The sequence below is a fragment of the Coregonus clupeaformis genome, chromosome 16, assembly GCF_020615455.1.
Source record: "Coregonus clupeaformis isolate EN_2021a chromosome 16, ASM2061545v1, whole genome shotgun sequence".
NCBI classification, from domain to species: Eukaryota; Metazoa; Chordata; class Actinopteri; order Salmoniformes; family Salmonidae; genus Coregonus; species Coregonus clupeaformis.
The window spans coordinates 35947077-35970204 of record NC_059207.1 but is presented as its reverse complement, the minus strand read 5'-3'; the positions used below and the strand labels follow the sequence as shown (position 1 = coordinate 35970204).

Below are 23128 nucleotides of genomic sequence, written 5' to 3'. Positions count from 1 at the left end.
CCATACCTACTGTGAAGCATGGGGGTGGAAACATCATGCTTTGGGGCTGTTTTTCTGCAAAGGGACCAGGACGACTGATCCGTGTAAAGGAAAGAATGAATGGGGCCATGTATCGTGAGATTTTGAGTGAAAACCTCCTTCCATCAGCAAGGGCATTGAAGATGAAACGTGGCTGAGTCTTTCAGCATGACAATGATCCCAAACACACCGCCCGGGCAACGAAGGAGTGGCTTCGTAAGAAGCATTTCAAGGTCCTGGAGTGGCCTAGCCAGTCTCCAGATCTCAACCCCATAGAAAATCTTTGGAGGGAGTTGAAAGTCTGTGTTGCCCAGCGACAGCCCCAAAACATCACTGCTCTAGAGGAGATCTGCATGGAGGAATGGGCCAAAATACCACAACAGTGTGTGAAAACCTTGTGAAGACTTACAGAAAATATTTGACCTGTGTCATTGCCAACAAAGGGTATATAACAAAGTATTGAGAAACTTTTGTTATTGACCAAATACTTATTTTCCACCATAATTTGCAAATAAATTCATAAAAAATCCTACAATGTGATTTTCTGGATTTTTTTTTCTCATTTTGTCTGTCATAGTTGACGTGTAACTATGATGAAAATTACAGGCCTCTCTCATCTTTTTAAGTGGGAGAACTTGCACAATTGGTGGCTGACTAAATACTTTTTTCCCCCACTGTACATAGAAATAAATTGTGACCATCATGACATCATCCCCACCAATGGTCCTCTGTAGCTCAATTGGCAGAGCATGGCGCTTGTAACGCCAGGGTAGTGGGTTCGATCCCCGGGACCACCCATACGTAAAAATGTATGCACGCATGACTGTAAGTCGCTTTGGATAAAAGCGTCTGCTAAATGGCATATTATTATATTATTATTATATTATAATACAACAATCCATGACACTTTGTAAATTACATGGATATTACAATATATTCAAATGTATATATCAAAAATAAAAATAACTTCAGTCTTCTTCATCTATATTCAGTCAGAGGAACCCCAAGCTTTTCCTGGTCACTTGGGGCGCTATCTGATCCCTTGATATTCCTCTTCTTCCTGTAACCCTTAATTCCATGGCATACAATTCCAATTTAACAGTCCCATACCTCAATCAACATTATCAGTGGAATCTGAACTGAAATAAAACAACATAAAATAATAATCATTCCTTTCCCTCCTTGCATTAACATTAACTGACACATCACTAACTAATCACAGGCATGTTAATAATCATTTGTACAGATCTTAAAATCAATCCCCTATAAATTTGAAAACAACATCCCATAACTATGGCTACAGTAATTACTATGGCCACAATAGGACCTAGAATGCTTGCCATCCATGTTCCTATGGAATTATCACTAAAAAAAACATCAACTGCATTCAAATTACCATATCATCCTAATCTTAATATAATATAATCCAATGCCATGTGATTATCAATTACCCATTCTAATGATTAACATCTCAGACCCAATTCTTAAAACCCCATGATTGTTAAAATAAAACAATATTCAACTCAGACTTTGTCCTCCTAATATACCTCAAATATAACATACACATTATAACACTCTATTATCACTCCCTGTTAAATCATCATATCCCTCAACTATTCCTGCTTTAATAATTCAACCAAATTCATATAATATGAAAATATCATAACCCCATGATAATAACCAATTAATTACTTTCCTATCAACATTATCAATATCACCCAATACTCCAAATCTATATCGTTACTAATATGTTAATACTTTAATCAAATTAATGAACATATTCATGATTTCATTCACAATCCTCACCTTAACTTCCATATTAAAACTTCCAGAATGTATACTTATATTATCATACATTATAAACATTCATACTTCAATTATAACCTTCCTCCTCCTGAAAATAAATACAGATCATTATCTCAATGCATTCTTAATACTATCAATTTAGCAGTGTATATACCTACTACCCAAATTATCAAATTTAGATAAATCCAATTTTATTATCAACAAGCAACCCCTTTATTCCACCCGGCACTTAAATCTTCTGGCGTCTCTTCATTATGTTCTTCAAACAGCTTCATATTTCAAAATGACTTGCCCATTAAAATGTCACAACTACAATGTCCCATTCGATTCACCACCAACTCCACAACTTCAATGTCCTGTCCATTTGCCAACCATTATACCAACAACATGAGAAATGTTGCATTTGAACAGATCTTTCTCCATTCTCACTCAATGGTGGACTCCTTTCCCACTCCTTCGATATAAAAACATTAGAAAATCCTTTGATATCTTCGATTGATTGTTGTAGACCAGTTGCATATATAAATGGTATTTTACAAAAACGTCTTCAACGCCTCTGATATTCATCTTCAGCCGGTTCATAGTTTGTTACTAGGGGTGTAACGATTCGTTTTAACAACGATTCGATTTGTATCACGATTCGTGGTTGTCGATACGATTCAAGGACGATATTGGTTCATTTAGAACGATACGATCCGAAACGATTCAGTGACTTGAAATCGATTCAGTAACCTTTTAGCCAAAAATTCAACCAGTGTGACTGAAATAAATACCTGGATACTGGACAGTGCAGGTGAAGTTTCCTAGATTCCTGTTTCTTGTAAGGACCGCAATGGTGGCTTGATAATTTCTCGCTCGTCGGCTTCTCCTATGTCGTCCGCCATGCTATGTTTTGTTGTCTTTGCGTCTTTGCGCTGCTGCTGGCGCGGGGCGATGACGTCACGAATAGGCAGACTGAATCGAGTAATGTTTAAAGCCTTTATCATTAAAAGTGCTAAGAAAAAACATCCATATAAAGTCTGACGTGCTTAAATCCAATGGGTTATTTCCTAGTATCGATACAATCGATTTATTACATTTTAAAACGATGTTAGATTGATATATGTTGTCCAAAAGGCCAACTCGCCGAGCACAGATCGATGTAGTTGGATCATAGGAATATAAATCGATACATCGATGTAGTAGATGGATCGTTACACCCCTATTTGTTACTTTTACTTATTTATAGGTACACACCATTCTTTGCCAAATTATCCCTTATTATGCATCAATATACCATCTGTATTTACCTCACTAGAAGACAAAAACACAACAATTTAATTGATTTCATTTCTAAACCAATAAATCCATATAAACATTCATCATATGACAAATTATTACGCTTTAACAATTATTCCTAATACCAATTCCTAATATACTTCCCAATTTCTATTATATAAACCGTTTAAATACATATAACCTAATGGAATGACAACCAGTTGATTCCTGAAAAATCTGGAAAATCTTGAAATTATTAGAGTTCTATAGGTCTGTTCCTCCACTGAGGTAATCAGCCATAACCCACATCTCATCATTATCCTTCATCTGACATCGTCCTCCATCACCTGATAATTGTCATCAACAGTATCCTCATCTCTAATCGTCAATTTCCTCGTAGCCTTCTGTAGCATTGGTTGACATGATACCTGTTCAATCTCCCCTCTATCCATACCTCCTTTGGTGTTGACTGTGTGATGCTGCATTAACCTTCATCCTTCACCAGTTCTATGATCATGCAGTCCTTCTCCATTTATCACCATCTCTCTGTTGTTGTGTCGCGTACCAATATTCCCTGCTTCCAAAAACACACAAATAAAACAAAACAGTGCTCCGCCGAAGCAGTGCCATCTTCCTCCTCTGCGTTAAAAAGTCCTACAATGTTACATATAGATCTAGGAATCTCTCTCTCTTACTTGCCCCTCCATCAAGGTAGCCATCAACACCTATTACTAACCTTCCCACTTGGGTGTTGTCCATCAATGACTTCATGAATCCTTTAACACCACATAGTCTCCAAATTGCAGAAAATGTCCAGATTCTCCTGGTATGTCTGTCAGAAAAGCCTTCACCTTTTCGAAAAAAAAATCTTCATAACATTGTTAGTTGAGACACAGCATGCTACTTCAACCTTTCTTCTTATCATTCCTGATAATCCTTTTAGATTAGGAAGTGCACATTCTTGCAGCTTGTTATGGTCACTAATGTCATAGAAAGGCTTCCTCTAAATTCTGCCTTATACCACAAATACATTTTCCCTTAAAACATTTAATCTAACCCATAACACATTACTTACTACTGCTCAAATTCTTACTATGATATGCAAATATACCAATAAATCCTCATACCATCAATACTACCCCCTATTTTGAACACATGAGTCACAATGTGATTCATGCTTTCAAAAACAAAACACCAACATTGTTTATTAAATCATAATAAAAATTTAATTAAAAAGACAACCTTTGATAATACCTCAATTTACTTCTATCCCATAAAGTAATCCAAGATTAGTATAATTAACTATCAACAGTTATCCCTCATTCAGGATAGCTCTCTCTCTCCCTTGTTTTTATATAGCCCAAACCATATATATCAAAATCAAATTATAAACCACTTTAATAATAGTCAGTTTTAATAAATTACCCTCAACTCAGTAAAATGAACTATCTTACATTTCTCAGCCCTTGTTTCTCGGATTACTAGTGTGGATGATCAGATCACACCAGCAAGTCAGAACAGAGTTCAGAGGTCATTGAAATCATTCAACGAATTGATAGTATACTAATCATTACCAACATTCAAAACATCTAATAAATGTTATGTACCCCAAGTGTACATACAATCCTCATGACAGTTATTCTCATAAGAAATCATGAATACCCAAAACTCAGTCAAAAATAAAAACTCCATAAAATTGAAACTCCTAACTCTCAAAATAACAACCCTTTATAACATCGTACTAGGTGTGTTGTGTGTTTATTTGAAAAACCCATTTGGAAAACAAATAAAACAAACATGGCCAGGCTTTATTTAATTTGGTAGCTCCCTATTACAACCTAAAAATAAGACTACTTAATTTTACTAACTAGTTCCACCCTAGCCCTGGGCAATATTCCAATGAGATAAAGAAATCCCCTTTCTCCTGGAATAGAAAGTATACATGTCGTTAACATTAATTTACAATCAGTAATCCAAAGATAGTAAGTACACACAAAACATGATACATATATCCCCAGTCCTATCTCATCAATAATCCTTTGTATCAATCTCACTCCTCAGAACTACTCCATAAAAATATTATATGAAACCTTTCACAAAATTAAAACCACTCAAAATTCCTCTGAGTTTACAATGATTATGTTGAATTGATTACCCTTCAGATCATATCCTCTTTAAATCTCACCATGATTATTGAACCCCTACATCTGCTCCTTGTGATCCCATATCAACTAAACCATTATCGTTTACAGTATCAACAACCTAGGAAATATCAGTTACCCCCTTTTATTGTTCCTAACTTCCCTCTAAATGTCAAATTCCATACATTATCCAATACAATCACGTACTCCTCTGAAGTAAGACTAGATATCTTATCCCCAGCATCGATTAAAAATTGTTTGATACGTTGTGTCCTACTTTACCCCTAACATAATATTATAGGAGACTTCCATCAATCCTGGAAAACAAAACTCCCACTTAGAAGACACTAGATAATAACGCGTTTCATTAAGTTAACTACACCTTCCACTATAAACCTATAACCCCTTTCTAGTAATTTAATCATCGCAAACTGTTGTATTGATGTTTTTAATATAAACCTATTGTTTCATAATCCAAAACCCACAAAAAGATGTCTACTTAATCCATCAGGCCAACAGCAACAACTATCTCCCATCGTTCAACGTACTATAAACAACCTATCGTTATCTGAAGTAATGAACCGTCTGCATAACTCACTGTTGTTTAAACAAACAATATAATATCATAATACTAAATGATCAATTATCAAATATCGTTCCTTATTCAACTATCTAGACATGTTCTTCATTAGTAAATCGTCTCCACAAAGCAATACTACCTAATAACATATTCTCATTCTCCTAAATATAATTACTTCTATTAAACAATCCCATTCAACATCAAGTCAACCTGTCTCATCACCCAATTAACTTACTTACATTGTAAACCCTCTACAATATCTATCATACTCTATCGCTAATTTTCCTCATAACGGTACCTCAACAGATGACAAATTAATTTAAAGTTATAGTCAAAACAAATAAAACATCCACTTCAAAGCTATCCAACGTTAATTACTATGTTATCCTATCCGACACTGATTGGTAGGACAAAATCTTTCCTATAATGTTATCAATGAAAGCAGTAATTCACGTCAATAGCATCAATGTAAAATATTTGCTTTCTGTCCCTTACTGGGTTCGAACCAGGGACCCTCTACACATATCAACAACATTCACCAACGACACACCATACACAATCCGCGATTCTTGCAAAGCAACTACTTCCAGTTCATAGAGCAAGTGACGTCACCTAATGAAAACCTAGCCCTAGCTCTCACCGCTAACTAGCTAGCCATTTCACCAAACATTCAACCCCCAACGACTTCCTACAAAATACGTGATCCTTGTACACCTAACGTAACCCATAATGTCCCTTACAGTGCTCTCACGTTTCAGCAAGCCCCAATGGTTAACACCCGCAGACAAAAACATGGAAATTCCTCAATTTTTACTAGCAGACCTAATAAAACACACTTTCAAACAGCGTTCTGCATTTACCTCTATCATAGGGTTTAAAAACTAACTTAACAACATTAACCATCCTAAATTGCCGTAGTAACGTCATGTTTGGTTCGGTTTATCTATTACCATATAAGACATTCACTTCTCCATGCGTCGTAAACTATATCCTATTTCTCTTGTAATCAACCAAAATCATAGCCACGCAATGAAACCATCACTCCGCCATTATCAGAATTAATGATATCTAGTCAACTATCCTTTCTAAGTAGGCTACAAGTAACACCAAACACTTGCTGTAGTTTACCATCATATATTGAAATCATCCATTTATCACGATCCAATTTATTTATAGACATATTCCACCATTCTCACTCATTTAATCTAGCAAAACCTTATTCAATGCCCAAAAAAATTACTACCACGCATTCTTCTCTCCATACTCGTTAACATTTTTTACATTTGAGTCATTTAGCAGACGCTCCTATCCCGAGCGACCCACAATTAGTGAGCTCATACATTTTTTTTATAGTTATACTAGCCCCCCTTGGGAATCGAACACACAACCCTGGCGTTGCAAGCACCATTCTCCACCAAACGAGCTACAAGAGTCCTGCTATTTAAACCACACACGCTTCAAATCATACATTCAACATCACCAAACCAAATACTCCATCGTACCCATTCAATCAACACATCAGCAGTGGAATGTAAACTCATAAATGCAGATTGTTACTCCATGCCTTGAAATGATAAATAGATGTCCACCAATAGCGCCATTACAGTGATTTCTCATCTTACCCTCTGATACAAAATGAAGTTCCCTCACTTTACTACGTTAGCTCTACCATGATAATTATTTACATTGAACTCCCTATTTGCTTTGTACTATATTATACATTACGTCTAAAACAACATTACTTATGGTCAATTTATTCCACTATCACATGATCCAACAACAGTATAAACTTAGAAAACCCATATTAATTACTTTCTTCACCCACGACGTACGTCTACGTTTGGGTGAGAAAGTATAATACAGACCTTTCTAATTCTGATTTTGTCATTACCATTTCCAAATCGTCACAACTCCTTATAGAACGTTAGACATTTCTATATACTCACATCAAATAATCCTTCAGTTAGTTTAACAATCCTCATTCAACCCAAATCATCCTCTCCTTCATTCTCTCAGCGGAACCAAAAAAACTGACTGTAATTTCCAAGGACACTGCCATGCCTGTCCCAGAAAAGACTCTTCCACTACTTTCTACAATAACATCAAGCTCTATTTACCCCTTATAAATACTCTCCTGAGGATATTCATTATCACCCATGCAATGTTAGTAACATTCAATGTTAGTAATTTAAATACTTGCATCAAATCCACTTCTGATAATGTTTTTAAAATGTAGTTCGCCTTTAAATGTCAAATTTTGGTGCTATGATTCAATATGTTGCATGTCATTGGCTCCATCTCCTGGTCGTTTTGAGTATTACAAAGGCTTTTATTCTCCCTTCTGTTTATGACGATTTACCACATCAAAGGTCCGTAACCTATTTCTCTCTTTTCTAATATCTTTCAAACTACGGGACTAAAAACCCACTACTTCATAATGTACCATACATTAAGGGTGTCTTCCGCCCATTCTCTTTATGATGTCTGTAACATCAAGGGTTTACCTGAGCCCTTCAATGGAATCATCCACTCTTTATAATATAATGTTTTAAATCATATTAAAGGTGCTCTGCGCCTTATCTCACAATTCTGTTGCATTTACTCCTTACTTCGACCACACTCTAATTTGAATCATAGCACCATGTAATAGTCAAATTATATATTCCTCCTTACATCCCTTTACATACAGTGGGGGAAAAAAGTATTTAGTCAGGTACACGTCAACTATGACAGACAAATTGAGAATTTCTTTTCCAGAAAATCACATTGTAGGATTTTTAATGAATTTATATGGTGGAAAATAAGTATTTGGTCACCTACAAACAAGCAAGATTTCTGCCTCTCACAGACCTGTAACTTCTTCTTTAAGAGGCTCCTCTGTCCTCCACTCGTTACCTGTATTAATGGCACCTGTTTGAACTTGTTATCAGTATAAAAGACACCTGTCCACAACCTCAAACAGTCACACTCCAAACTCCACTATGGCCAAGACCAAAGAGCTGTCAAAGGACACCAGAAACAAAATTGTAGACCTGCACCAGGCTGGGAAGACTGAATCTGCAATAGGTAAGCAGCTTGGTTTGAAGAAATCAACTGTGGGAGCAATTATTAGGAAATGGAAGACATACAAGACCACTGATAATCTCCCTCAATCTGGGGCTCCACACAAGATCTCACCCCATGGGGTCAAAATGATCACAAGAACGGTGAGCAAAAATCCCAGAACCACACGGGGGGACCTAGTGAATGACCTGCAGAGAGCTGGGACCAAAGTAACAAAGCCTACCATCAGTAACACACTACGCTGCCAGGGACTCAAATCCTGCAGTGCCAGGCGTGTCCCCCTGCTTAAGCCAGTACATGACCAGGTCCGTCTGAAGTTTGCTAGAGTGCATTTGGATGATCCAGAAGAGGATTGGGAGAATGTCATATGGTCAGATGAAACCAAAATAGAACTTTTTGGTAAAAACTCAACTCGTCGTGTTTGGAGGACAAAGAATGCTGAGTTGCATCCAAAGAACACCATACCTACTGTGAAGCATGGGTGTGGAAACATCATGCTTTGGGGCTGTTTTTCTGCAAAGGGACCAGGACGACTGATCCGTGTAAAGGAAAGAATGAATGGGGCCATGTATCGTGAGATTTTGAGTGAAAACCTCCTTCCATCAGCAAGGGCATTGAAGATGAAACGTGGCTGGGTCTTTCAGCATGACAATGATCCCAAACACACAGCCTGGGCAACGAAGGAGTGGCTTCGTAAGAAGCATTTCAAGGTCCTGGAGTGGCCTAGCCAGTCTCCAGATCTCAACCCCATAGAAAATCTTTGTTGTCATTGTTGTCACCATATTAGCTAAAGTAACATCATAGTCAACATAGCTAGTAGAACTAATGCGTTAGTAAACTCGCTACAATCATGCAGGAATGTTACCTTGACTTGGAAGAGTTCCGGTGTTGTGTTGGATAGTTATAGTCAGCTAGCTAACATAGCATCATTCTGTTTGAGTAGGCTAAACTAGCTAGCTAGCTGAGTTTGCTAGCTAAGTAAGTGAAAGTTTTTTTTTTTAATGACGAAACATAGCTCTCTTTCTCTCTGTTGCTGCTTGTTCATTTTTGAAGAAATGTATTTGTTCAAAACTGTTCAGCTATTGTCTTTCTCTCTCTTTGAGTCAACTACTCACCACATGTTATGCACTGCAGTGCTAGCTAGCTGTAGCTTATGCTTTTAGTACTTTCATTGGGTGGACAACATGTCAGTTCATGCTGCAAGAGCTCTGAAAGGTTGGAGGACGTCCTCTGGAAGTTATTATTACTAGGTTTTGTATTTAAGTCAATGTACCCAGACGAGGACGGGGGGGGTGGTGTGGTGTGGTGTGTGTGTGTGTGTGTGTGTGTGTGTGTGTGTGTGTGTGTGTGTGTGTGTGTGTGTGTGTGAGAGAGAGAACGTGTTGAACTTCAAGAACATTGATAAGAGGGAGTAGGCCTACTTAAACATTGGGAGCATTAGTAGCTGTATGTTACAGTGAATGTTGTGTTGTTTATGGTGGAAATGCTATTAATACATTGATGTAGATAATGGTGTTTATTACAATCAAAGCATAGTATGAATGCACTGCTTTTTAAATGAAAAAAAGTATTTATTTAGGGCAAAAATTGAGCAAATAAAAAAATTGTGATTAACTTGTTTGACAGCACCTACAATCTTCACAAGACACTCTTTGTCAGTCCTGTTATTTAGATTTTTGCTTCAATCTTTGTCCTTGACACCTGTCACTTTTATCTTGTTTACCACTGCAGAGAGCATGCTATCTATCTCTGAACCCACAAAAAGATGAGACCTTGGAGACAGAGAAGGCGCAGTACACTCTTCCTGATGGCAGCACATTGGATGTGAGTCATTTTAGATGCTTTCGCAACATTTATTGTTTTGAAAGTTGTTCAATATTACTACTTTGACATTATCACGTAAACGTTTGTATTTATACTGAAGCATTGACAGCTTGTTATACCATGTGTAGATTGGCCCTGCTCGATTCCGAGCCCCAGAGCTTCTCTTCCGTCCAGACCTGATAGGGGACGAGAGTGAAGGAATCCACGAGGTTCTGGCTTTTGCCATCCAGAAGTCAGACATGGACCTGCGACGTACACTCTTTTCCAACATTGTCCTCTCTGGGGGCTCCACTCTCCTCAAAGGTATTGACTAGAATTCTGTCCCACCAATTACATATTGAGGACTGTGGCAAACAACAAACGTTTCACTCCACTCCTTAAGCATTGGCTAATTTTATTAATCTATCCTTGTTTTACATTTTCTCTTTCCCAAAGGTTTTGGTGATCGATTGTTAAGTGAAGTGAAAAAGTTGGCACCCAAAGATGTGAAAATAAAGGTATTTGCTTTCTTAACCTTGGGGCCTCATTTACATATGTATGAGCAGTAATTTCAATGTATTAAATGTTTAATGTTGGTTCAACAATAATCATCAATTTCTGAACTAGTTGTGCTGTTTCACAGTCTATTTATTTCCCTGTTTTAATCTTTATTAGATCTCTGCACCTCAAGAACGACTCTACTCCACGTGGATAGGGTAAGTAACATGATGTGATCAGCCACAGATTAAACAGATTAGTCTCTGTTTCCAGAGTAATGAAGAGTAATGATCCTCTCTTGTTGCATGCTTGAAGGGGCTCCATCCTTGCGTCACTGGACACCTTCAAGAAGATGTGGGTGTCAAAGAAGGAGTATGAGGAAGACCGAGCACGTGCCATCCATCGGAAGACCTTCTGAAGAGGCGGGCGGTGCTCCTTTTCTGCCCAAAAAGCTCTGGCTCAAGTCCACCAACTACTCCACTACACCCCCTTATGATAAGGAGAGCCCATGGCTCCCTATAGCATGCCTTCTACATACTTCCCTACACACGCCATATGACTGGGACACTGGCCAGGACTGGCAAAGTGTTGGGGAGCCATTACCAGACAGACCCAGAACCTGTCCCAATGACAAGGCTTTAAGTTGCATCACTTGATATTGTGGACTTTTTCCTTATTTTTAACATTTAAGGCAAACCTGCATTGCAGGATGCAAATTCAGTATTTATTCTACGGTTTGTTATGCCCCATATGAAATGGATCATAAAATCCATCACTTAAATGCCAATGAAGGTGAACGTTCTGCTTTACTTTGATGTATAGATTCAATTAAGAAATTTGTTTTTACCTTTTGGGCTTTGTTACTGTGGCACATTAAACGTAGTGTGCAAAGATACCTTAAGAACTTCTTGTTATAAAGTTACTGTTTCTTTATTTCCCACAGTCTGAATGGAGACAGTTAAAATATGACCCAGTTTACTGTACCTTACACCTCTCTACCCATTTGTGTTGTTTATTCAACTGTTGAAAGACGCTGATGGATACAGTAAAGGTCAAACAATCCGTACACATACAGTGCCTTCGGAAAGTATTCAGACCCCTTGACTTTTTCCACATTTTGTTACGTTACAGCCTTATTCTAAAATTGATTAAATAAATTAAAATCCTCAGCGATCTCACCAGAGATGTTCGGTGCCAAAAGGCACCTAAAGACTCTCAGACCATGAGAAACAAGATTCTCTGGTCTGATGAAACCAAGATTGAACTCTTTGGCCTGAATGCCATGCGTCACGTCTGGAGGAAAACTGCCACCATCCCTACGGTGAAGCATGGTGGTGGCAGCATCATGCTGTGGGGATGTTTTTCAGAGGCAGGGACTGGGAGATTAGTCAGGATCGAGGGAAAGATGAACGGAGCAAAGTACAGAGTGATCCTTGATGAAAACCTGCTCCAGGGCGCTCAGGACCTCAGACTGGGGCGAAGGTTCACCTTCCAACAGGACAACGACTCTAAGCACACAGCCAAGACAATGCAGGAGCGGCTTCGTGACAAGTCTCTGAATGTCCTTGAGTGGCCCAGCCAGAGCCCGGACTTGAACCCGATCGAACATCTCTGGTGAGACCTGAAAATAGCTGTGCAGCAACGCTCCCAATCCAACCTGACAGAGCTTGAGATGATCTGCAGAGAAGAATGGGAGAAACTCCCCAAATACAGGTGTGCCAAGCTTGTAGCGTCATACCCAAGAAGACTCGAGGATGTAATTGCTGCCAAAGGTGCTTCAACAAAGTACTGAGTAAAGGGTTTGAATACTTACAGTTGAAGTCGGAAGTTTACATACACTTAGGTTGGAGTCATTAAAACTCGTTTTTCAACCACTCCAAAAATGTCTTGTTAACAAGCTATAGTTTTGGCAAGTTGGTTAGCACATCTACTTTGTGCATGACACAAGTAATCTTTCCAACAATTGTTTACAGACAGATTATTTCACTTATAATTCACTGTATCACAATTCCAGTGGGTCAGAAGTTTACATACTCCAAGTTGACTCTGCCTTTAAACAGCTTGGAAAATTCCAGAAAATGGTCTCATGGCTTTAGAAGCTTCTGATAGGCTAATTGACATCATTTGAGTCAATTGGAGGTGTACCCGTGGAAGTATTTCAAGGCCTACCTTCAAACTCAGTGCCTCTTTGCTTGACATCATGGGAAAATCAAAAGAAATCAGCCAAGAGCTCAGTAAAAAAAATGGTAGACCTCCACAAGTCTGGTTCATCCTTGGGAGCAATTTCCAAAAGCCTGAAGGAACCACATTCATCTGTACAAACAATAGTACGCAAGTATAAACACCACGGGACCATGCAGCCGTCATACCGCTCAGGAAGGAGACGCGTTCTGTCTCCTAGAGATGAACGAGGACCTTGTGAAGATGCTGGAGGAAACGGGTACGAAAGTATATATCCACATAACCTGAGTCCTGTATCGACATAACCTGAAAGGCCGCTCAGCAAGGAAGAAGCCAATGCTCCAAATCCGCCATAAAAAAGCCAGACTACGGTTTGCAACTGCACATGGGGACAAGATCGTACTTTTTGGAGAAATGTCCTCTGGTCTGATGAAACAAAAATAGAACTGTTTGGCCATAATGACCATCGTTATGTTTGGAGGAAAAAGGGGTCGACTTGCAAGCCGAAGAACACCATCCCAACAGTGAAGCACGGGGGTGGCAGCATCGTGCTGTGGGGGTGCTTTGCTGCAGGAGGGACTGGTGCACTTCACAAAATAGATGGCATCATGAGGAAGGAAAATGATGTGGATATATTGAATCAACATCTCAAGACATCAGTCAGGAAGTTAAAGCTTGGTCGCAAATGGGTCTTCCAAATGGACAATGACCCCAAGCATACTTCCAAAGTTGTGTCAAAATGGCTTAAGGACAACAAAGTCAAGGTATTGGAGTGGCCATTAAAAAGCCCTGACCTCAGTCCTATGGAAAATTTGTGGGCAGAACTGAAAAAGCGTGTGCGAGCAAGGAGGCCTACAAACCTGACTCAGTTACACCAGCTCTGTCAGGAGGAATGTGCCAAAATTCACCCAACTTATTGTGGGAAGCTTGTGGAAGGCTACCCGAACCGTTTGACCCAAGTTAAACAATTTAAAGGCAATGCTACCAAATACTAATTGAGTGTATGTAAACTTCTGACCCACTGGGAATGTGATGAAATAAATAAAAGCTGAAATAAATCATTCTCTACTATTATTCTGACATTTCACATTCTTAAAATAAAGTTGTGATCCTAACTGACCTAAGACAGGGAATTTGTACTAGGATTAAATGTCAGGAATTGTGAAAAACTGAGTTTAAATGTATTTGGCTAAGGTGTATGTAAACTTCCGACTTCAACTGTATGTAAATGTAATATTTCTGTTTGTTATTTTTAACAAATTTGCTAACATTTCTAAAAACCAGTTTTTGCTTTGTCGTTATGGGGTATTGTGTGTAGATTTATGAGGGGAAAAAAAGATTTAATCAATTTTAGAATAAGGCTATAATGTAACAATGTGGAAAAATACTGCACTGTATGTATATACAGTGGGGAAAACAAGTATTTGATACACTGCTGATTTTGCAGGTTTTCCTACTTACAAAACATGTAGAGGTCTGTAATTTTTATCATAGGTACACTTCAACTGTGAGAGACGGAATCTAAATTTTTTTCCAGAAAATCACATTGTATGATTTTTAAGTAATTAATATGCATTTTATTGCATGACATAAGTATTTGATCACCTACCAAGCAGTATGAATTCCGGCTCTCACAGACCTGTTAGTTTTTCTTTAAGAAGCCCTCCTGTTCTCCACTCATTACCTGTATTAACTGCACCTGTTTGAACTCGTTACCTGTATAAAAGACACCTGTCCACACACTCAATCAAACAGACTCCAACCTCTCCACAATGGCCAAGACCAGAGAGCTGTGTAAGGACATCAGGGATAAAATTGTAGACCTGCACAAGGCTGGGATGGGCTACAGGACAATAGGCAAGCAGCTTGGTGAGAAGGCAACAACTGTTGGCGCAATTATTAGAAAATGGAAGAAGTTCAAGATGACGGTCAATCACCCTCGGTCTGGGGCTCCATGCAAGATCTCACCTCGTGGGGCATCAATGATCATGAGGAAGGTGAGGGATCAGCCCAGAACTACATGGCAGGACCTGGTCAATGACCTGAAGAGAGCTGGGACCACAGTCTCAAAGAAAACCATTAGTAACACACTACGCTGTCATGGATTAAAATCCTGCAGCGCATGCAAGGTCCCCCTGCTCAAGCCAGCGCATGTCCAAGCCCGTCTGAAGTTTGCCAATGACCATCTGGATGATCCAGAGGAGGAATGGGAGAAGGTCATGTGGTCTGATGAGACAAAAATATAGCTTTTTGGTCTAAACTCCACTCGCTGTGTTTGGAGGAAGAAGAAGGATGAGTACAACCCCAAGAACACCATCCCAACCGTGAAGCATGGAGGTGGAAACATCATTGTTTGGGGATGCTTTTCTGCAAAGGGGACAGGACGACTGCACCGTATTGAGGGGAGGATGGATGGGGCCATGTATTGCGAGATCTTGGCCAACAACCTCCTTCCCTCAGTAAGAGCATTGAAGATGGGTTGTGGCTGGGTCTTACAGCATGACAACGACCCAAACACACAGCCAGGGCAACTAAGGAGTGGCTCCGTAAGAAGCATCTCAAGGTCCTGGAGTGGCCTAGCAAGTCTCCAGACCTGAACCCAATAGAAAATCTTTGGAGGGAGCTGAAAGTCCGTATTGCCCAGCGACAGCCCCGAAACCTGAAGGATCTGGAGAAGGTCTGTATGGAGGAGTGGGCCAAAATCCCTGCTGCAGTGTGTGCAAACCTGGTCAAGACCTACAGGAAACGTATGATCTCTGTAATTGCAAACAAAGGTTTCAGTACCAAATATTAAGTTCTGCTTTTCTGATGTATCAAATACTTATGTCATGCAATAAAATGCAAATTAATTACTTAAAAGTCATACAATGTGATTTTCTGGGTTTTTGTTTTAGATTCCGTCTCTCGCAGTTGAAGTGTACCTATGATAAAAATTACAGACCTCTACATGCTTTGTAAGTAGGAAAACCTGCAAAATCGGCAGTGTATCAAATACTTGTTCTCCCTACTGTATGTGTGTATATATATATATATATATATATATATATATATATATATATAGGGATACAACCATCCCAGCTCTGCAGATTTTGCTGCGAAGAGACATAATCATTAGATCACTAAAAACAAATAATATAAATTTTTTAAATATTCGATGAGGGTTGTTGACGTCAACCGCCTGTATTCAATGGAGATGCTGTGCTACTAGCATCATTCCACGAATATGCATAGCCATCTCAAGACAACTCCGATATAAAGTGTTTTTTCTCAAATTTGCCGGGATGTCACGTGTCCTACTTATATCAGTACACTCATAAGAACTTAAGCATTACGAAACGTATATTCGATCAAATAAACCTCACATAGCAAATAAGCCAGACATTTTTTGTGTTGACGAAATTAGACACTCATTGACCTCCATACAAAAACTCCTTGCTTGGTGGGCGAAACATCGCCACCTGCTGGAGGGAGACAGGTTTTCCGCAGAGTGGGCCTCTCTCTTCGTCTTCCTCTCTGGTACCACTGAGCGGGTGTGGACAGGAACGGTGTGACAGAAATACTTAACCATATTAAAGAATGACGGCACGCACCGGCTTGTAAAACGAGTACACCCAATGTTGGCCCGTGATTGGCTCACCTACTTTCTGATTCAAAATTTGATTGGTTTGATTCTGAGCACCTATGAAATATGTCCATTTAATTGGTAGGCTGGAGTTCAATATTGTCTTATGAGGACGAAGTTTATTGCTCATATTTTATCAAAGCGCTATGAATAAGTGTAGAAAGGGAGAGTAGGAAGGTAAATGGAGTCCCTTGAGAAAGCAAGAAACAGATTTATGTCAGGAGAAGTGCAGTATTATCATAAGGAAACGTATACCTGGATGACGGAGGAGGAATGGAGGGAAAAAGAGAGGCAGAGGAGGTCTAAGAGAGAGAGGGAGGAAGACTGTGAGCTTGAGTCTGTTAAAAATGGCGGGAAAAGGGAGAAGGTTTGTTAAAGAAAAGTGGTAGGAAATGTAAGCAAAGTGAGCTGAAGACAGGAGGAGAAATGGAAGTGAATGAGGGTGAAGTATCTGAGGTGGAAGGTGTGGTGAAGTACTCGGAGCCCGAGGATTGCACAGAGGGTCAGGATGAAGATGAGTCTGTGACAGTAGGAGTGAAGTTTTGGGAAAAAGTGGAGCCTTGCCTTTTGGCTGATCCATTTGTGGTTTCAAGATGGGTGAAAAGAGCGTTAGGTAAAGTGGAATCGGTGAGGGTAACCAGAAGTGGTCTAGTGATAATTGTTTGTGTTTCTGTTTGTCAGAGGGAGAAGGCGCTCAGATTTAGACAAATGGGGGAAAGAATGGTGAATTGTTTCGCTCTCAAGAAAAGGGCGCCATTGAAAGGAGTGATTACTGGGGTAGCAGTAAATGTAAAAGTTGACCAACTTAAGGGGAAGATTCCCGGTGTGTGTGATGCTCGTCGTTTGGTCCGACACAAACAGGGGGGCGAGAGTGGGGAAACAGAGGAGTCATTGTCTGTTCTTTTGAGTTTTGAAGTTGACTCTTTGCCTGATAAAGTGAAGTTAGGGTATATAAGTTATACTGTACGAGCTTATGTGCCGAATACATTACGATGTTACAGGTGTCAAACTTATGGGCACGTGGCAGCAGTGTGTAGGAGGGAGGTTCCAAGGTGTGAGAAGTGTGCAGAAGGGCATGAGACAAAGGAATGTGTAACATTGTGGAAAGTAGTGGTATGTGCTAATTGTAGGGGTGCCCATGGGGCTGGGGATCAGAAATGTCCTGTGCGAGAGAGGCAGGTTGAGGTTTCCAGGGTAAGAGTAGTGAAGAAGTTGTCATATGCTGAGGCAGTGAAGAAAGTAGAGGAAGATGGGTCAAGGGGGAGGAGTGGTGAGAGTAGCAGAGATGTACCAATGCAGAGGGATAGGACAACAAGTGATACAGTGGGGAGAACAAGTATTTGATACACTGCCGATTTTGCAGGTTTTCCTACTTACAAAGCATGTAGAGGTCTGTAATATTTATCATAGGTACACTTCAACTGTGAGAGACGGAATCTAAAACAAAAATCCAGAAAATCACATTGTATGATATTTAAGTAATTAATTTGCATTTTATTGCATGACATAAGTATTTGATCACCTACCAACCAGTAAGAATTCCGGCTCTCACAGACCTGTTCGTTTTTCTTTAAGAAGCCCTCCTGTTCTCCACTCATTACCTATATTAACTGCACCTGTTTGAACTCGTTACCTGTATAAAAAGACACCTGTCCACACACTCAATCAAACAGACTCCAACCTCTCCACAATGGCCAAGACCAGAGAGCTGTGTAAGGACATCAGGGATAAAATTGTAGACCTGCACAAGGCTGGGATGGGCTACAGGACAATAGGCAAGCAGCTTGGTGAGAAGGCAACAACTGTTGGCGCAATTATTAGAAAATATAAGAAGTTCAAGATGATGGTCAATCACCCTCGGTCTGGGGCTCCATGCAAGATCTCACCTCGTGGGGCATCAATGATCATGAGGAAGGTGAGGGATCAGCCCAGAACTACACGGCAGGACTTGGTCAATGACCTGAAGAGAGCTGGGACCACAGTCTCAAAGAAAACCATTAGTAACACACTACGCCATCATGAATTAAAATCCTGCAGCGCACGCAAGGTCCCCCTGCTCAAGCCAGCGCATGTCCAGGTCCGTCTGAAGTTTGCCAATGACCATCTGGATGATCCAGAGGAGGAATGGGAGAAGGTCATGTGGTCTGATGAGACAAAAATAGAGCTTTTTGGTCTAAACTCCACTCGCCGTGTTTGGAGGAAGAAGAAGGATGAGTACAACCCCAAGAACACCATCCCAACCGTGAAGCATGGAGGTGGAAACATCATTCTTTGGGGATGCTTTTCTGCAATGGGGACAGGACGACTGCTCCGTATTGAGGGGAGGATGGATGGGGCCATGTATCGCGAGATCTTGGCCAACAACCTCCTTCCCTCAGTAAGAGCATTGAAGATGGGTTGTGGCTGGGTCTTCCAGCATGACAACGACCTGAAACACACAGCCAGGGCAACTAAGGAGTGACTCCGTAAGAAGCATCTCAAGGTCCTGGAGTGGCCTAGCCAGTCTCCAGACCTGAACCCAATAGAACATCTTTGGAGGGAGCTGATAGTCCATATTGCCCAGCGACAGCCCCGAAATCTGGAGAAGGTCTGTATGGAGGAGTGGGCCAAAATCCCTGCTGCAGTGTGTGCAAACCTGGTCAAGACCTACAGGAAACGTATGATTTCTGTAATTGCAAACAAAGGTTTCTGTACCAAATATTAAGTTCTGCTTCTCTGATGTATCAAATACTTACGTCATGCAATAAAATGCAAATTAATTACTTAAAAATCATACAATGTGATTTTCTGGATTTTTGTTTTAGATTCCGTCTCTCACAGTTGAAGTGTACCTATGATAAAAATGACAGACCTCTACATGCCTTGTAAGTAGGAAAACCTGCAAAATCGGCAGTGTATCAAATACTTGTTCTCCCCACTGTATATGTTTCAGTAAGATTGGATTTTTTGCATTTATAGCAATGGTTATTAATTGTACTGCAGGGATGGAACTTGTTGTGGTTGCAGCTGCAGAGAGGTATTTGGGTGTGCGAGACTTACATTGACATTACATTTACGTCATTTAGCAGACGCTCTTATCCAGAGCGACTTACAAATTGGTGCATTCACCTTATAGCCAGTGGGATAACCACTTTACAATATGTTTTTTTATTTTTTTTATTTTGTGGGGTGGGGTAAGGGGGGGTAGAAGGATTACTTTTTCCTATCCCAGGTATTCCTTAAAGAGGTGGGGTTTCAAGTGTCTCCGGAAGGTGGTGAGTGACTCCGCTGTCCTGGCGTCGTGAGGGAGCTTGTTCCACCATTGGGGTGCCAGAGCAGCGAACAGTTTTGACTGGGCTGAGCGGGACCTGTGCTTCCGCAGAGGTAGGGGGGCCAGCAGGCCAGAGGTGGATGAATGTTAGCGGAGAACGACAGGGTGTTGTCCAGGGTCACGCCAAGGCTCTTCGCACTCTGGGAGGAGGACACAACGGAGTTGTCAACCGTGATGGCGAGATCATGGAACGGGCAGTCCTTCCCCGGGAGGAAGAGCAGCTCCGTCTTGCTGAGGTTCAGCTTGAGGTGGTGATCCGTCATCCACACTGATATGTCTGCCAGACATGCAGAGATGCGATTCGCCACCTGGTTATCAGAAGGGGGAAAGGAGAAGATTAGTTGTGTGTCGTCTGCGTAGCAATGATAGGAGAGGCCATGTGAGGATATGACAGAGCCAAGTGACTTGGTGTATAGCGAGAATAGGAGAGGGCCTAGAACTGAGCCCTGGGGGACACCAGTGGTGAGAACACGTGGTGCGGAGACAGATTCACGCCACGCCACTTGGTAGGAGCGACCGGTCAGGTAGGACGCAATTCAAGAGTGAGCCGCGCCGGAGATGCCCAGCTTGGAGAGGGTGGAGAGGAGGATCTGATGGTTCACAGTATCAAAGGCAGCAGACAGGTCTAGAAGGACAAGAGCAGAGGAGAGAGAGTTAGCTTTAGCATTGCGGAGAGCCTCCGTGACACAGAGAAGAGCAGTCTCAGTTGAATGACCAGTCTTGAAACCTGACTGGTTTGGATCAAGAAGGTCATTCTGAGAGATAGCAAGAGAGTTGGCTAAAGACGGCACGCTCAAGAGTTTTGGAGAGAAAAGAAAGAAGGGATACTGGTCTGTAGTTGTTGACATCAGAGGGATCGAGTGTTGGTTTTTTGAGAAGGGGTGCAACTCTCGCTCTCTTAAAGACGGAAGGGACATAGCCAGCGGTCAAGGATGAGTTGATGAGCGAGGTGAGGTAAGGGAGAAGGTCACCGGAGATGGTCTGGAGAAGAGAGGAGGGGATAGGGTCAAGCGGGCAGGTTGTTGGGCGGCCGGCCGTCACAAGTCGCAAGATTTTATCTGGAGAGAGAGGGAGAAAGAAGTCAAAGCATAGGGTAGGGCAGTGTGAGCAGGACCAGCAGTGTCATTTGACTTAACAACGTGGATCGGATGTCGTCAACCTTCTTTTCAAAATGGTTGACGAAGTCATCCACAGAGAGGGAGGAGGGGGGAGGAGGTTTCAGCAGGGAGGAGAAGGTGGCAAAGAGCTTCCTAGGGTTAGAGGCAGATGCTTGGAATTTAGAGTGGTAGAAAGTGGCTTTAGCAGCAGAAACAGATGAAGAAAATGTAGAGAGGAGGGAGTGAAAAGATGCCAGGTCTGCAGGGAGTCTAGTTTTCCTCCATTTCCGCTCGGCTGCCCGGAGCCCTGTTCTGTGAGCTCGCAATGAGTCATCAAGCCACGGAGCAGGAGGGGAGGACCGAGCCGGCCGGGAGGATAGGGGACATAGAGAGTCACAGGATGCAGAAAGGGAGGAGAGGAGGGTTGAGGAGGAAGAATCAGGAGATTGGAGGGAGAATGATTGAGCAGAGGGAAGAGATGATAGGATGGAAGAGAGAGAGTAGCGGGAGAGAGAGAGCGAAGGTTGTGACGGCGCATTACCATCTGAGTAGGGGCAGAGTGAGTAGTGTTGGAGGAGAGCGAGAGAGAAAAGGATACAAAGTAGTGGTCGGAGACATGGAGGGGAGTTGCAGTGAGATTAGTAGAAGAACAGCATCTTGTAAAGATGAGGTCAAGCGTATTGCCTGCCTTGTGAGTAGGGGGGGACGGTGAGACGGTGAGGTCAAAAGAGGAGAGGAGTGGAAAGAAGGAGGCAGAGAGAAATGAGTCAAAGGTAGACGTAGGGAGGTTGAAGTCACCCAGAACTGTGAGGGGTGAGCCATCCTCAGGAAAGGAACTTATCAAGGCGTCAAGCTCATTGATGAACTCTCCAAGGGAACCTGGAGGGCGATAACAAAACACAAATGTAGGTTATAACTTACCCCTAGCAGCTACTGTTAGCTAGCCAAGTGCAAAGCTAGCCACTGAATTGACTCAGCCAGTTCGCGTCTGTTCGCTAGGTCGTTCCAGCTATTGTTTACTAGTAGCTATCCAGGTAGCAACAAGCTAGCTAAATGTTAAGCACAGTAGCCACTTACTACCTAACGTTAACGCTTCAGACAATGAGGTTAGAAAAACAGCTGAATGGTAGGCATTATTGTATGTAATTATTGTAGGCAGCTAGCTGGCGTAATTACAGGTACTCTCAGGCGTGAAACAACTATCCACAGTTGCTAATAGTTACCAGTAGCTACCCGCTAGCTAGTCCAGGTAGTGGGTTAGCTAGCTAGCTTCATGCTTAACCGGGTTCAGCCGAATACAATACTAACCTACAATAATTACATACAACAACCCACGATAACTACCTACAATACCTAACTACAATCTAAATACATAGTTTAAGCTTTACTCGACAAAGCCCAAACTATGTATATAAGCCATATAAGCCAAGCTTACCTCCCGCCAGAGAGAGACACAACCTCACCCGACGACGAGTCCTCTCACTGTCCTAGACTTGACATCAGAAGAGTTACAGGGAGTGTTAAGTGGTGATGTTCCATCATCTCAGGTTGCGGGCATGAGGTAGGAATGAATATATTTAAATAGTGGAGTTGGGTGGTGTTAATTATTAATAATAATAGTGTAGTGTTAGATGGTAGGGTATTTATTTATTTATTTTTTCAAGCAAAATATAAGGGAGTTGTACACCAGTCTAGTAGGTGGCGGTAATGCAACAAATTGGATGTCAACTGCCGTTAAACCTCATCGAAGAA

At 41.1% G+C, this 23128-nt stretch overlaps 1 protein-coding gene across 1 annotated transcript in view; it reads left to right on the top strand.

Annotated features, from left to right (window-relative positions):
• The window catches only part of LOC121584812 (beta-centractin), a 29344-nt gene extending 17283 nt beyond the window's left edge, over nt 1–12061 (top strand). Inside the window, exons 7-11 of the mRNA XM_041900945.2 lie at nt 10597–10689; nt 10818–10992; nt 11125–11186; nt 11344–11384; nt 11482–12061. Coding sequence (XP_041756879.1) covers nt 10597–10689; nt 10818–10992; nt 11125–11186; nt 11344–11384; nt 11482–11584 — 474 coding nt within the window. The 3' untranslated portion in view covers nt 11585–12061. The remainder of the gene's footprint in view (nt 1–10596; nt 10690–10817; nt 10993–11124; nt 11187–11343; nt 11385–11481) is intronic.
• Nucleotides 12062–23128: the final 11067 nt, after the last annotated feature.